This window comes from Nomascus leucogenys, chromosome 6 (genome assembly GCF_006542625.1).
Source record: "Nomascus leucogenys isolate Asia chromosome 6, Asia_NLE_v1, whole genome shotgun sequence".
NCBI lineage: Eukaryota > Metazoa > Chordata > Mammalia > Primates > Hylobatidae > Nomascus > Nomascus leucogenys.
Window position 1 is genome coordinate 82,535,107 of NC_044386.1, and position 16,685 is coordinate 82,551,791.

Consider the following 16,685-nt stretch of genomic DNA (forward strand, 5'->3'; position numbering starts at 1 on the left):
GACGGGGTTTCACTATGTTGGTCAGGCTGGACTTGAACTCCTGACCTCAGGTGAGCCGCTCGCCTTGGCCTCCCAAAGTGCTGGGATTGCAGGTGAGAACGGATTATCTTTAAATATGAACACCTGGCCCGGTTTGGTCCACCCGTGATGCTGGGGATGAAATGGAACTGCACAGACCAGCCATGAAGATTCCCAAGTTGGGAACCAGTCGAGAATCTACAGTAAGAAAGTGAGCTTGAAAGTGAACTCAGAGGTCTGAAGAGGGGTGTGGGCCCCAAAAGTGCTCCCTCACCCCTTTCCCCTGACGCCCAGTTTCCAGCAGTGTTGATGCAGGCACTGAGCAAGGAAAAAGGTTAATGTCCTCCTGGGGAGTTATTGGTTGCAGCTGTAAAAGGGAGAACCAAGCCCTTGTAGCATTAGGAAGAAACCAAGCTATTAAGCTTTGTTCAATTGGGAACTTATGTGCTTGTGCTTGTGCTTATGCAAGCTCCAAGGAGGTTAGACAAAAATGCAGTGCACAAGGGTGCTTCCTTGCCTAACGGGCCCTGCTACATTAGACATGGATGTGGGTTACGCTCACTGTTTTACATCTAACATAGGAATATTCCTGCTCATTTGGTGGTGGTGTGTGAATCACCTGGCCAGGCCTAAGATAGGCTGGCTGCAGCCTTTGATGCCAAGAAAGCCTAGGGAGGGAAGTTAGAAGTCTGATCTCATGGAAAGGGTCCTATCCTGTGTCTTAGAGAAGGGATCATTGTCTGGAACACAGAAGTCCCCAAGGAATTCTCTCTTCCGCATCTGTGCAAGACTCCCAGGCTTAAAGAGGGCTCTGGTCCATGTGCCTGGGGGCCCCGGCTTTTTGCTTCTCTGCAAAGACTCAGTGAAGGGGGACCACCGTGAGCCCCACACCTAGTCTCACAAGGCACCTGGTTCCCATGGCAGCCAGGGAGCTCTCAGTCAACTTCTTGAGGGCATCAGTGCCAGAGCTGAATTCACAGAAGAGCCCAATGTCTTGGCACCACAATCCCGCACCCCCTCCCCCCAGCACTGCCTCTCCTCACCTTGGGAGAAGGAGGTGTATACCAGCCTCTCATCGAACTTCTGGACCTGACGGAAGTTGTTGATCATTTCTCTGGGGGAAGGGTCATCCATGTGTGTGCAGTACAGGGCTGTCTCCAAAGCCAGCAGCTGAGGGCAAGAGCAGAAATAGCCTGCAGGCAGAATGACCTCATCCCCTGACCCCCTGGGAAGAGCTAGCTCTCGCTTCTTGCACCTGGGAGAAGCCTCTGGAACCAGCTTCTGTGTGGCTGGGTGGGAGATATTAGAAAACAGAGGGAAAGCCAGAGAACTGCTTCCCTCCACAGTGGGTGACAGGGAGCTGGGCAGTGCTGGGTTTGTCTTCCCAGCACCCAAGACTCCAGGGAAGGGCAGTGCTGTTAGTTCCCAATTATACCTGGAATCTGCCCTGCGTGGAGGGAAACCTGGGGTGATGGAGTGCTCCTTAGCCTCCCAGGGAGACTGCATTCCTCTCATGAACTTAAATTAGAGCCCAGCTCTCAACCAGAGGGTCGCAGGGCTTGTTCTGATGGTTACATCAGAAGGAATAAAGGAGGGAGTTAAGAGTTTCACAGGTCATCTGATTACGGGTTCCATGGCATTTTCATGCACCTGCATAGATTATATAACCCATTTCCAAGACAGTGTCTGGGGTAGGATGTTGCTGCTTCCCCACGTTTCATCCATCTCTTGGTTCATCACGTCCTCATTCCTGTCCACCCACCTGCTGCCATTTACTAGGTGACTCAGAGCAGAAGCTTATTGTAAAGAGAAGGAGCAGCTGTGAGGCTGCCCTGGCCTCATGAAGCTGGGGTGGGGCTGTGAGCCAGGGTGCAGTGCTGGCCCCAGCCCCATCTCCTGGGGAGCCATTTTTCTTCTCATGAATTTAGGCTGTGGAGGACAGGTACGAGCAGTGACATGGAACTCAGATGACCTAACTTTGGGTCTCAGCTTTGTCACTAACCCGCGCGTGATCCCGCAGACTTCAACTCTTCTCTCCCATCTCCTATCAAATAAGAAGCTTTAGAGGTGATGGCTAAGGATTTTGTTCCCCAGTTTGCACGATATCTTGAGCTTCTTGGGGGCAGGGACCCTCACTTAGTCATGCTGCAATCCCATTTGTTAAATGATTTCATCTGATCCTGTCTTTATTCTGCCCTGTAAAGGAACCAGGCTGTCTTCTGCCTGGGAAGTGAATAACACCCAGCCACTGAAGATATATTAGCAAATGCAGATTTAGAGCTCTTTTTTTAAAAAAGAACTAGGAGACATCTATTCATTTGCCTAGCTTGACTTCTTTTGAAGCTCAGCCTGGAATTTCTGCAGTGCTTTCAGACACCTGTGATATTTGGAGAGGTTTTGAAGAGCTGCCAATGAAACTAAGTGAGGAAATCAAGTCATTGATTGTGATATGGGGGATGATGGGGACTGAGGTGCCGCGTCAACTCTGGCTGAGTCTGGCACGACAGTTACCTGCTCCTGGGAAATTTGCACAGGGTTTCGGAAAACTGTCCAGAGCACAGTGGGGTTGCAAGGGGGTGTGGTCAGGGACCCCCGGTAGCGGTAATATTCGGCGGTCCTCTCCGGAAGCAGCTCTTCAATGTTGAATCCCGGGATGAATGCTTCCTGGCCTAGAGAGACATGTTGCAGAGGTGATAGTGTCAGCCTCCCTCCAAAGGGCATAAGTGCAGCTGAACAGAGCGGCTGAGCCTAGAAACATGAACTAGCCCCTTTCAGGGTCATCTAACCCCAGGACCTGGTTGCAACATCGTTCAACAACCTGCTGCTCTTAACCTGGTGAACACAGACAGCACCTGCCCCTTGTGTTTGTTTTTCTTAAAGTCACACAGGGCTGACTACCTTCTTCTCCAGCACAGAGTGAATGTGCACGCAAGGACCCCTCACCTTTGTACTTTACATGTTGAAGGTGACTGAAGATCTTGTCATAGGACGGATTGAAGGAGCCCATCTGCAACAGAGACAGGGCAGGTTAAACTGGGACAGAACAGGATAGCCTGAGCCAGGACTGACGATTGCTATCAGAAGGGCAAAGCTGTGGGTATGTTGCCACCACTGCCTGAAGGATCCACTTTACTGGACAATTATGATGGATCACTAGGCTCTTGGGAGTTAATGTAATGGTCCTGCCTTCTTGCATCTCAGGATGACCTGTTTTCAGCCTAAGGAGTTGGGCTTGAATGTCCTGGGGCATGGGGTACAGTGTGTGCTCTTGATGATCCAGATATGAGCCTGAAGGCTGTGACTAACATCCATGTCACACAGAACTTAAGGAGCTCTGAGTTCACAAAAGCCACGTCAGACAAATGAGCATGTTGGGAAATGAGGTACGTACTGCCTCATTAGGAAAAAGAACCATGCAAGCCAATCAGAAGACATTCCTCTATCTTGGGATAAAAGAAGAATTCATTCCAGAGTCCATATAGAGCAGGGGTGCCCAACCCCCAGGCTGTGGACCGGTACCGGTCTGTGGCCTGCTAGGAACTGGGCCGCACAGCAGGAGGTGAGCAGCGGGCAAGCAAGCAAGCATTACAGCCTGAGCTCCGCCCCCTGTCAAATCAGCAGAGGCCTCCCATTCTCATAGGAGCACAAACCCTATTGTGAACTGAGCATGCAAGGGATCTAGGCTGTGCGTTCCTTATGGAATCTAACTAATGCTTGATGATCTGAGGTGGAACAGTTTCATCCCAAAACCATCTCACTCCCTGCTCCATGGTCTGTGGAAAAATTGTCTTCTATGAAACTGGTCCCTGGTGCCCAAAAGGTTGGGGACCACTGACCTAGAGGATGGAGCTTGGATAGCAGGAGTTGTATCAAGAGTTCAGGCATCTGATGGGGCAGATGGAGTTTGATGATCCCTTTCCAGCACAGGCCCTCCCCAACTGGGCAATTCCATGCCTTATGCAACAGGGCTAGATGTTGGGGCCCATTTTTCCAATGGACCAAAGAACATGCCCCACTTCTGCTGCCCAGGCACAGAAAGTGCTGCCTCCAGGCCAAGAGAGAAGGTGCACTACACGGGGATACCCCCTGCTCTGGAGTGGACACAGAGCCGATACAGGAACAGCTGATTATCAACAGGTATGCATGGAACAAAAGGTGGAATCCCAATCTCATCCCTGTTTCAAATTTCACATAAGAACCTTTTAAATATCTCTTACCTCAATGAGAACAGCCAGGACAGCGAGGCCTTCTGACTTGTTGCTGGCAATGCTGGCGTCAGGGTAAAGGTCTGAGTTATAATGGACAATGTGCAGCTGCAGTGGGGGAGAAGCCACCCATTAGGGGATAAGCGACTCATGGGAGCCTGTCGCTTCTGCAGAAGACTTGACTCCAACTGTGAGGACAGAACCCCAGCCCCCTCCGCCCCCCAGACTAGGTTAGGTCTCTCAGATCCTCCCCTTATTTTGCCAAGTATAAGGACATGTGCCCAAGGTGGTCAGGGCACGGCTTGTTTTGATACATTTTAGAGACATAATACATCAATCAATACGTGCAAGATACACTGGTTTGATCTGGAAGGACAGGAAAACTCGAATTGGAGGCTTCCAGGACATAGGTAGATTTAACTTTTTTCTGACTGGCAATCGGTTGAGAGTTATTATCAACAGAAAGGAATGTCTGGGTTCCAATAAGGGATTGTAGAGACCAAGATTTTATCATGCAGAGGAAGCCTCCAAGTAGCAGGCTTCAGACAGAATAGACTGTAAATATTTCTGATCAGACCTAAGGTCTGTGTTGATGTTAATGAACCTGGGCTTTTCCTGAATTCCAAAAGGGAGGAGGGTATAATGGGTCATGTCCAACTCCCTCTTCCCATCATGGCCTGAACTAGTTTTCATCTTAACTTTGGAATGCCCTTGGCCAAGAGGAGGGGTCCATTCAGATGGCATGGGGGTGGGGTGGGGGGCTTAGAATTTATTTTTGGTTTACACAACCCATGCATTTTTGTTGATTCTTTGTCCTTGAGACTATGACATATTGAGATTTTAACTCTATTTCTTTTCTCTTTTCATTCATCCTTTTCCATCTCATGTGTTTATAAATACAATTCAACATATGTTATTGAATATAGCTTAATTTCTCCATTTTGAACTTTAAGTGGCTCCTTCTAATTTATTTATTTATTTTTTATTTATTTATGTATTTATTTTTATTTTTTATTTTATTATTATTATACTTTAAGTTTTAGGGTACATGTGCACAATGTGCAGGTTTGTTACATATGTATACATGTGCCATGTTGGTGTGCTACACCCATTAACTCGTCATTTAGCATTAGGTATATCTCCTAATGCTATCCCTCCCCCCTCCCCCCGCCCCACAACAGTCCCCGGAGTGTGATGTTCCCCTTCCTGTGTCTATGTGTTCTCATTGTTCAATTCCCACCTATGAGTGAGAACATGCGGTGTTTGGTTTTTTGTCCTTGCAATAGTTTACTGAGAATGATGATTTCCAGTTTCATCCATGTCCCTACAAAGGACATGAACTCATCATTTTTTATGGCTGCATAGTATTCCATGGTGTATATGTGCCACATTTTCTTAATCCAGTCTATCATTGTTGGACATTTGGGTTGGTTCCAAGTCTTTGCTATTGTGAATAGTGCCGCAATAAACATACGTGTGCATGTGTCTTTATAGCAGCATGATTTATAGTCCTTTGGGTATATACCCAGTAATGGGATGGCTGGGTCAAATGGTATTTCTAGTTCTAGATCCCTGAGGAATCGCCACACTGACTTCTACAATGGTTGAACTAGTTTACCGTCCCACCAACAGTGTAAAAGTGTTCCTATGTCTCCACATCCTCTCCAGCACCTGTTGTTTCCTGACTTCTTAATGATTGCCATTCTAACTGGTGTGAGATAGTATCTCATTGTGGTTTTGATTTGCATTTCTCTGATGGCCAGTGATGATGAGCATTTTTTCATGTGTTTTTTGGCTGCATAAATGTCTTCTTTTGAGAAGTGTCTGTTCATGTCCTTTGCCCACTTTTTGATGGGGGTTGTTTGTTTTTTTTCTTGTAAATTTGTTTGAGTTCATTGTAGATGCTGGATATTAGCCCTTTGTCAGATGAGTAGGTTGCGAAAATTTTCTCCCATTTTGTAGGTTGCCTGTTCACTCTGATGGTAGTTTCTTTTGCTGTGCAGAAGCTCTTTAGTTTAATGAGATCCCATTTGTCAATTTTGGCTTCTGTTGCCATTGCTTTTGGTGTTTTAGAAATGAAGTCCTTGCCCATGCCTATGTCCTGAATGGTAATGCCTAGGTTTTCTTCTAGGGTTTTTATGGTTTTAGGTCTAACATGTAGGTCTTTAATCCATCTTGAATTAATTTTTGTATAAGGTGTAAGGAAGGGATCCAGTTTCAGCTTTCTACATATGGCTAGCCAGTTTTCCCAGCACCATTTATTAAATAGGGAATCCTTTCCCCAATGCTTGTTTTTGTCAGGTTTGTCAAAGATCAGATAGTTGTAGATATGTGGCGTTATTTCTGAGGGCTCTGTTCTGTTCCATTGATCTATATCTCTGTTTTGGTACCAGTACCATGCTGTTTTGGTTACTGTAGCGTTGTAGTATAGTTTGAAGTCAGGTAGCGTGATGCCTCCTGCTTTGTTCTTTTGGCTTAGGATTGACTTGGCGATGCGGGCTCTTTTTTGGTTCCATATGAACTTTAAAGTAGTTTTTTCCAATTCTGTGAAGAAAGTCATTGGTAGCTTGATGGGGATGGCATTGAATCTATAAATTACCTTGGGCAGTATGGCCATTTTCACAATATTGATTCTTCCAACCCATGAGCATGGAATGTTCTTCCATTTGTTTGTATCCTCTTTTATTTCATTGAGCAGTGGTTTGTAGTTCTCCTTGAAGAGGTCCTTCACATCCCTTGTAAGTTGGATTCCTAGGTATTTTATTCTCTTGGAAGCAATTGTGAATGGGAGTTTACTCATGATTTGGCTCTCTGTTTGTCTGTTATTGGTGTATAAGAATGCTTGTGATTTTTGTACATTGATTTTGTATGCTGAGACTTTGCTGAAGTTGCTTATCAGCTTAAGGAGATTTTGGGCTGAGACAATGGGGTTTTCTAGATATACAATCACGTCATCTGCAAGCAGGGACAATTTGACTTCCTCTTTTCCTAATTGAATACCCTTTATTTCCTTCTCCTGCCTAATTTCCCTGGCCAGAACTTCCAACGCTATGTTGAATGGGAGTGGTGAGAGAGGGCATCCCTGTCTTGTGCCAGTTTTCAAAGGGAATGCTTCCAGTTTTTGCCCATTCAGTATGATATTGGCTGTGGGTTTGTCATAGATAGCTCTTATTATTTTGAGATGTGTCCTATCAATACCTAATTTATTGAGAGTTTTTAGCATGAAGGGTTGTAGAATTTTGTCAAAGGCCTTTTCTGCATCTATTGAGATAATTATGTGGTTTTTGTCTTTGGTTCTGTTTATATGCTGGATTACATTTATTGAACCAGCCTTGCATCAGGGATGAAGCCCACTTGATCATGGTGGATAAGCTTTTTGATGTGCTGCTGGATTCGGTTTGCCAGTATTTTATTGAGGATTTTTGCATCAATGTTCATGAAGGATATTGGTCTAAAATTCTCTTTTTTGGTTGTGTCTTTGCCCGGCTTTGGTATCAGGATGATGCTGGCCTCATAAAATGAGTTAGGGAGGATTCCCTCTTTTTCTATTGATTGGCTCCTTCTAATTAAAAAAAAAATTATATATCAAATTATTTCTTCTAAGTGGTCCTCTATTAAGGATTTCTTCAGAGCTCCTGCTTCACCATCTTCCCCTCAAAGGACTTAGTCTGCCACATTTCCCACACCATCTCGGCCTGGCATCACTTTGAGAAACAGAGCTGAATTCTATATGATTAAAACCCCTGAGGTGCTAATCCCCTATTTCCTTTTGCAGCTGACCTTGAGCTTGTGGTTTGTCTGTACTTTTCTTATTGTGCTCAGAGGAAGTGAAGAGTAATCCAAGCATAAAGGAGCTCCCTGTTGAGGAGATTAAGATAGAAAGAATTTTTTTTTTTTTTTTTTTGAGTTGGAGTTTCGCTCTTGTTGCCCAGGCTGGAGTACAATGGCGTGATCTCAGCTGGCTGCAACCTCTGCCTCCCAGGTTCAAGCGATTCTCCTGCCTCAGCCTCCCGAGTAGCTAGGATTACAGGCATGTGCCAGCAAGCCTGGCTAATTTTGCATTTTTAGTAGAGATGGGGTTTCACCTTGTTGGTCAGGCTGGTCTTGAACTCCTGACCTCAGGTGATCCACCCACCTCAGCCTCCCAAAGTGCTAAGATTATAGGCGTGAGCCACCATGCCCCACCAGAATCTTCTTATATGAACTCCATCCAAAAGAACCACTACACTTTCAAGGTCCTTCCTTAGAGGACCCACTTTAGGGACACCCTGATGCCTTTTCTCTAGTATTGGCATTTATGGTCCCTCTTAACCAGACCCTTGGTCTGATGCTATGACTTAATAGCAGAAAACACAAGAAGTAGAAATATTTTAAAATACATAAACCCTGCCAGTCTACACCCTAACCTCCTCTGTGAAAGGAAAATAAATCTCGAGACCCTGAAATCACTAAGCCAAAGAGAAAAGTCAAGCTAGGAGCTGCATCAGGCAAACCTGCCTCCCATTCTATTCCTAAATAAGACGGTTACAAAGATAAAAAAGCTACACACCTCACATTTTGCCCACTAGGAAATTCACTGTGGGCCGCAAGGTCTTTACCCTGAAACAGTTCTGTTGACTTTCACCCTGACAATGTAAATGGATAACTTATCTTCACGGGTTCAGGGCAAAGGAGAGAACTCAAAGTCATCCCTCTGCTCACCTGAGACAAATGCATATCTAATTGCTTCCTCTGCCCATGTCTATTTTATCTTGTAAGAATGCAGATTCGCTGAGCTAGATGAATGCACAAGTGACTATTCCTCTACCCCGTCTCACATGTGAACGGCTGATCAAAAACTCAGAAGAATGCGACCTCTTGCCTCTTACCTCCCCACACCTTTTAAACATTTCTCCCTCTTTCCCCAGTGTCTGCCCTTTCCCCTTTAAATATTGAAGCCCTCGAAATCATCTTTAGAGAAAGGCACAGACTTGTCTCCCTGTCTCCCAGGCATGTGTCCTTAACCTTGGCAAAATAAACTTCTAAATGGATTGAGTCTCAGATACTTTTTGGTTTACACCTTCTTTATTCCTCATGGGGGAAGCAGAAGTCTCAACACTGCAATTAGCCTGGAGGAAATTTCAGTTCTTGAGCTCCAGGGAAGGGCCTGCTCTGAAATATGTGAACCTCCAGTGGTGCCATCCTGTTGAGCCAGATCCTATCCCTTCCATGCTTGCAAGTAGACCTATGATTAGTCTGAAACATTAAGCAGTTCAGCAGTTATGAACGGCGGGGAATGGTCACTATTTACCATGGACTTCCTTGGCTGATGATCAGCAGCATTTATCTGCTTGTATTTCCCTGTAAATATTCAGAGCCACACCCCCAGTTCAGGGCTATTGGAGTGCCAAAATGGAGCATCTCAACCCCCTCCTTGCCCCACCCCATCCTGCAATTGCTCAGGACAAATGCTCTGCCCCTCTTCTAATTTTCTTTTGGCATTTTGGGGTAGCTCCTCAAGGCGACATGACACGATGCTGTGCTGGCTGACATCTTGTCCCTAGTGAATCTGCTTGCCATGATGCCCTGCACATTAGACTGCCAGGCACCCTAGACTTGTGGCCAGGTAGAAGAGTGGCCCTAGACCCATGTCCCCATGTTCTAAACACCACCCATGCCCAGAGAAAGGAAAGATAGCACCAAAAAGATGCAAACAGCATGACATATGGAGAAAGGCTGAGAAGTTTGGGGGAGCAATGAGCCCAGTGTGAGTCAGCAGGAGATTTTTATCCGCACAGATAGGAAGGCAATGTCTAAAAGAAGGGCATGTATGTCCCACTGGGCCGCCCTGGGAATACTGCCTCCCCAGCAGCATCACTCAGTAAAAGACACAGGGACAAACTCAGCATGTTCAGGAGAAGAAAGGGACCAGGACAGTGCAGATGAGCTACAGGCTGGTGGAGTGGCTGCACCCCTTGTGCCAGGGCCAGAGGTAGGGCAGAGAGCCTGAAGGCAGCCTGTCCCATGCTCTAGTGTTATCTGCACAGCAGCCAGGTCGAGACGGTGCCACACCACCCACTACAGAGCAGCCTCTACCAGAGTGGCAGCCCTACTTACCTCGGCGGCGAAGTGCTGTCCACTGATGGTGTGCTCGGAGCCATGCGGGTCATTCGGGTTCCCCCAGTGCAGGTGCAGCTGCGTGGCACTGTAGCGAGACTGGAGGCCCTGGATGTGCATGTCCGAGGGCAGGTTCAGCTTCACTGCGGGGAGTGGAGGAGCAGCCTTCAGAGCCCCGGCCAGCTGTGCACTGCCAGAGAGCAGTCAGGTAGGCAACGCTCCCTCCACCCCCGCTGCCACCCCCCGGAGCCCAGAGAGAGGCAGGTGGATGGAGTGAGGTGCAGAGCAGAGATGTAGCCTAAAGGTCAGACACCTGGGCTCTTTCCCTGAGAATGTCCCCTTTTCCCCAAAGCAACTCCAGTGGCACCAGCACCTTCTTGGTTCCCCTTGGAAAGTGATGCCAGAAACACTAACACTAGACCAACGGATGGGTGTTTATTTACATATTGATGGATCAGACACCTTTAGCGAAGTACCTTCTAAGCTTTAGAATTATATAGCAACAACAACGATAACTGCTATTTATGAAGCATTTACTTCACTCTGTATGCCAGACCCCAACATACATAATCTCCAGTCTTCACGGAGACTGCCCCATCCTGAGAGATGTGCTTCTTCTGGGAAGTGCAGCCCTGGCAGGACCCTCGGAGCCCAGAGCCTCTAGCATCCCCTGGAGAGAGTGCTCCTGGAATCTCTCAAAGGCGCCCCCCGCCACGCCCCACCCTTCCTCCTGGATGCTTCCACGGAACACCTCCCTGCCAGATGGAAAAGGACAGGCCTGGCAGCCGAGTGAGACTCAGACATACCCCTCAGGTCTCCAAGGCCTCTCCCTCACCTGAATGGCCATTGTTGGTCAGGAGAAACTGCTTGTTGGCAGACAGATTATAGCCTTGGAACTCGAGGGGCGTGAGGCTGGCATCATACTGGAGGATGTCGCTGTGCAGGTCTATGGGGGACTGCAGCAGGCCCCCACATGACGGGTACTTCTTGGACCAGCTATTCTCCCCATCAGGACCTGGACACAGAGATCCATGCTCAAGATTTAGAGTTTCTCACAAAGGGATTTTGCTTATCTTCTAATTCTCTGTTCAATACAATTACTCCTTTTCTCCTCTTTTCTGAATCCCTGGAGGTAAATCTTCAAGGCTCAGAATCTCAGCCTCCAGAATCAGGTCCAGCAACCACTCAGGACCACCTGCTCTTAAGCGATGTGGAGAAAGGACTAGGCTGCCCAGACCAGAGCCAGGAGTGCACCGAACTCTGCTTTATTTTGTACATTGTTCCTATTTGACCCACATGTCAAGACCTGTTGACTTTCAGCAATTCAGCATCTGCTTAGCCAGCACCTATTATGAGCCAGGAATTACTCTGGGTCTTGGGGCTACCAGGTTGAATACAACAGAACCCCTGCTCATCCAAGCTGGCATTCTAGTGGGGAAGAATTTAGCAAAGCCAGGTGGGAAAAATTAGTGTCTTACTGATCACAGCGCCAAGTATTATGTTGGTGCAAAAATAATTGCGGTTTTTGCCATTCCTTTCATGCAAAAACCGCAATTGCTTTTGCACCAACCTAAATAGGTCTTTGTGGCTGCTGGCTTTGCAAGTATGACCTTCCTGAAGAGAAACCCCTGAGGACATTGACTCTTGATACCCACATTTAGAGTAACTATAGAACCCAATCCGATAGGGATGCTTGACCAGTGTCAAATAATTATAGGCCTGGAATCACAGAGTGAAGTGCAGAGTTTAAGCTGGAAAAAAAAATGACCACACTATAAACTAATTATTACAATATAATTGACACACTATCAGTGAGGAGGAGAAATTCCTCCAGGGCTCAAGCTTCTTACTAACTAGCGGATAGCAGCAGTTCCTCCCCTGGAAATGAAAATAAACATGCTATGTGCAGATGAACTTTCCTGCTCCCACAGGGAAAAAGTCTTTAAAGAATGTAAATCTATGTTTAAAAGATTATCTCCATGGTAATTAAACAGACTTTCAGGCCAAGGTTTCTCCAGAAAAGCAAAGAATTGGCATGTCATGGCTCGTTGGGGTAGACCCAGGCTGTCCTGTGGGCTCTATCAGAGTTGGGGATCAAGCTTTGCCATCTGGGTTCCATTCATCAGTATTTCAACCCAAGGAAGGAGGGTAAACAGAGAAAAGGGGAAAGGAACACCACCTCTTCTGGGAATTCTGTAGACCACCGCACTGTTTCCCAAGGGTGTAAATGTTATATTGGCCCCACAGAATCCCAACCCCCTACACCGTGCTCTCTAACTAGGGGATCTTATCTGAGAGTGGGAAGAATCAGAAGTGATACTTGGTACCCAGGTTCATTTCAAATGCTATGAGGCATTGGTCCCAGGCTTAGTTCTTACTTCTAGGTCCGGACACACACATCGGAACCCTATTGATTTTTCAGGCTGTCAACCTTAGGCTATGCATTTTCAGAAATGTTACAGCATAACGGAATTGCAGAATCTCCAGTCCAACCTTTCACTGGACACCAGTCTTCTCACTTGGGCATGCCAGAGTCTCCACTGAGCTCTACTATTCTTATTTTCAAGGCCTCAAAGTAACTCAACTACACCAAGATGGTGTCTAGGGAAGAGGGAGGCTGGCAGATATCAAAGCAGGCACTCCAGGGCCAAACTGGAGTAAGACAGTTATTCAGCTGGGGGCCAAACCGAATGCTTTAGGGGCAGCGGGGAGCAGAACGAAGCAACCGTGAGGCCTCATGTAGAACCCTAGGGTCAGGAAGAGACGTAGCACAGGGTAAGACTCCCTAAGTGAGGCTGCCAGCCTTTTCTGTGCTCACAATACTGCCTGGGCCCACAGCCAGCAGGGTGGAAGCTGCCAGCCAGGCATGAATGCAAAAAACTCGGGAAGTAAAGAGATGCATCAATGAGAAGCTTTCTCGTCTCTTTGCACACATGACTAAAGGGAACTGGATTAGAAGGGTTTTCTTTCCCATAGTGGAGGTTCAAAAAGGTTTCATCGAGAGGGCACTTTACTGATAGCTAAACGAGAGCCTCGTGAAGATAGGGACCCCTCATCTTCGTCTCTGTGAACCCATATTATAAGTAGGGTCACATGCTCTCATGGGCATTTAGGAAACATTTTCCCAAAGAATGAAAAAGAACAGAGGGCTTGGGAAAGTGTGACTTGGGGAATGTTTCCCTTTTCTCTTGCCCTAAATACGCTTTATTGGAAGTTAGGACCAAATAAGGTATTTGGAGGCAGGAAAGACTAAGGATATTAAAGGCAGTAGAGTTGGTGTTGGCAAAACCTTTCTTGGAAAGAGAAGCAGCTACGTTGGACCAGGGGAGTCCAGAGAATGAGATTCCAGCATCAGCTGTCCCAACACCCCAGTGGGTTATGTTCCCTGCTGGAGCCTCCATTGCCCTTCGTACAAATGGTGGGTGTGGTGGGGGTGGGGGTGGGGATGGGATGTGTGTGGATGCTATGTTCTGGAAGGTTCCTTCTGGCTCTTAAGCTCTGATATTTATTAAGAATACTAGGACTAAGCACCTTCACCATCTGTCAGGCGAATTTGAATGAGTCAGAGAGGTTGCTCATCTCAAGCTAGCTACTGGGCATGTGACAAGGTGCCCAGGGGAACCAGCTTCAGGAATGAGGGCACAGGGCACCGGTGCTCCAGGACTGGCTGGGAGCGGACAGCCATCTGCATCAGGAACCTGCCCTGGTCCTGGCTGCCATCCACAGCAGAGTTCGTCTTTGGGCACCAGTCACAGGTCTGTAGGTCAGCAAGGTCAAGAAAGCCTTGTCTTCGCCTCCTCCTCCTCATTGTTATTATATTGTAGTAGCTTTGATCTTTAAAACTCTATAACCTTATGGGGTAAACAAGGCAAGAATTGCACCATTTTATAGGTGAAAAATAGAGATTTAAGTGATTTGACTTTGGCTAAGTAACAGTTACTTTGCTTTGGTCACAGGACTTATGTGTCCTTCAGTATTTGTCTAGGAGATTTTGCACACCCGGAATTTCCTGGCTCCCCCACGCTCTCCTTGAAGGCAAGCACCACAGCTCATCCATCGCTGCACTTCCCACAGTGCCTGGCACAGAGCGGGCCCTCACATATTTACTAATTTAAACTCTCAACATCTGTTTCATGCTTGTTCCTTTCCCAGGGAATGCGCACCCACCTTAATTCCCTCATATATTTCTTCTCCTCAAAAAAGAGGAGGAAAAATGAGATCACTTGCTCAGGTTCAGAATGTACCCTTCTAGCTTTCTAGCTTACCTGTGTGCAAATGGCTTCTGTGTGGGGCCACTAATTGAAAAAGAAATCTGATTTCTGCCCTGTAGCCTAGGAGATGGCCTGCCAAGGAAGTTCATAGGGCCCTCCCCCAGCATGTAATGGCTAGTGGGTGTCCCCGCCTTGCACAGCTGGGGACACTGTCAGAGCAGCCTCCTGTCTTTGTGGCATGTGAGTGATAGAGGTGCCATGAGGGTGGGCACCGGGACAACCAATATCAGAGGTGACAACAGCAGGCCTTTCTGTTCCCTGAGCTGTGACATGTGACTGCACAGTGCTGGCCTTATGCTGGCTGCTACCCCCTGGGCTGCCATTTTTCAACTCAGTGTCAGCTTTCACACTCATGCCAAGTCCTCCACTGCCAGAAATCCTCCACTGGGAGTGACCCTTCTAAAAGGAGCATTTATTTCCAGCTACAAATTTGCCTTTGCTCTTGAGTTTTGACTTTGCCTCTCTAGTTGGTTGGACTCCTCCCATGATCGTGATACAGGAGGATCACGTGTCTCTCACAGTTTGTTTTTCTAAATAAAGCCAAGGCATTATTTCTTTCCTGTCTATGCATTTTTCCTGCTCTAGGCAAAACAGAAGTGGTCAGAATTCCTGTTTTGAAAGGTAACAAGAGATTAACATGGCACAGCTCAAAATGCCTCTCGTGATTTCTGCTTGGGAATTTTGAGGCCCAGCGTGTAGGACCTGCATTATCTGAGGACCAGAATGTTTTTACAGGAAATTTCAAATGTATACAATGTAGAGAGAGGAGTGAAATGAACCCCATGTCACCCAGCTTGGACAATTTACAATTCACAAACAGTCCTGCCTCATCTATGCTAAGCCCATTCTCCCCTTATCTACCTGGATAACTGGAAACAAATCCAGATATATTTCATCTGTATATATTTCAGTATGTTTCTCTAAAACACAAGGGCTCTTAAAACCACAGTACCATGACCACACCTAGAGAGTTAACAATTAATACCTTAAGATTATAAAATCCAATTAGAATTCAAATTTTTCCAAATAGGCCATAACGTTTTAACAGTTTGTAAATTTCAGGGTTCAAATACAGTCCATATATTTTTTGCAATATTGCAATTAGAGGATGTGTTATGGCCTAGATTACAGCTTGATGGTGGAATGCCTCATCAGAGAACACCTGGGCCCCACTCCTCCAAGGCTCAACATCTCAGAGCCAGCTCGGTCTATCCTTTGCCCTTAGTGGGTCATGGACTCCCATGCTTCCACGGGTTAGGCCCTCACCATGTCACACTGCAAAGGCTTCCCACAGGCAACCGGCCCCAGCCTTCCTTGTTACACTGCCAGGCTGGCTCTTCTGCAGTAACCAGATCAATCTTGTCATAGCCTGGCTTGGGTGGCACCACCCCACCACCCATCCGTACACTCCCTTTCTCCCTAGCACGCCCTGCCCCACCCCAACAAGACAAAGCACAGCCTAGCTGTTTTTCATGGCCTCGAAGTGCCCCAACCTGTCAAAGTCTTCAAAGGCCCCCACATCCCGCCCCAGCCTGCGCCATGGTTCAGCCAGCTCCCCGAGCCTAAGAACAGGCTATGCCAACCCACCTTCACAAATGCCGTTATGAAAAAATCTACTCAAATGCCCTCTTCTTTCCTCTGCACCTTTCCAAATTTCATCCACTCTTCAAAGTCCAGCTCAGGTCCTGCCAAAGCTACCCCAGTGCTTTCTCGTCCCTGGCTTGAACTTCTCAGCCAGCCTACTCAGGTTGCGCACACTGGCAAGCAGTGATGATTGTTAGCCTGCCTCACCTGTGACTGTTAGCGCCAGACTAGTACAGAAGCCTATTACAGACTAGAGCTCAGACTACGAGTTTCAAAGACCTTTGGAAGACCAGAACTTTATGTCATATCCCTACTCATGTCTGAACACATCCTTGAATGGAGGTGAAGGGTTTTTTTAAGCTCATTTCAGAAATTTAGCCATAAAGGGATGAGAGAAGGGTGTATGTGTGGTGGTTATGGTAAGGTGAGGGTAATGTGAAAGATTTTGTTTTTTGTTTCTGTTTTTGTTTTTGAGACTGAGTCTTGCTGTGTCACCAAGGCTGGAGTGCAG

At 46.9% G+C, this 16,685-nt stretch overlaps 1 protein-coding gene across 3 annotated transcripts in view; it reads right to left on the reverse strand.

Moving 5' to 3' along the window:
• Positions 1 to 16,685, reverse strand: part of CA12 (carbonic anhydrase 12) — a 61,198-nt gene that overhangs the window by 14,066 nt on the left and 30,447 nt on the right. For 2 of the 3 annotated variants that reach the window (XM_003267083.4, XM_003267082.4), the window contains exons 3-8: positions 11,155 to 11,334; positions 10,320 to 10,462; positions 4,236 to 4,331; positions 2,962 to 3,025; positions 2,530 to 2,687; positions 1,062 to 1,188 (exon numbers count right to left, since the gene is read on the reverse strand). In XM_003267083.4, the coding sequence (XP_003267131.1) occupies positions 1,062 to 1,188; positions 2,530 to 2,687; positions 2,962 to 3,025; positions 4,236 to 4,331; positions 10,320 to 10,462; positions 11,155 to 11,334 (768 nt within the window). The remainder of the gene's footprint in view (positions 1 to 1,061; positions 1,189 to 2,529; positions 2,688 to 2,961; positions 3,026 to 4,235; positions 4,332 to 10,319; positions 10,463 to 11,154; positions 11,335 to 16,685) is intronic. The other variant, XM_003267084.4, reaches the window with a different exon arrangement.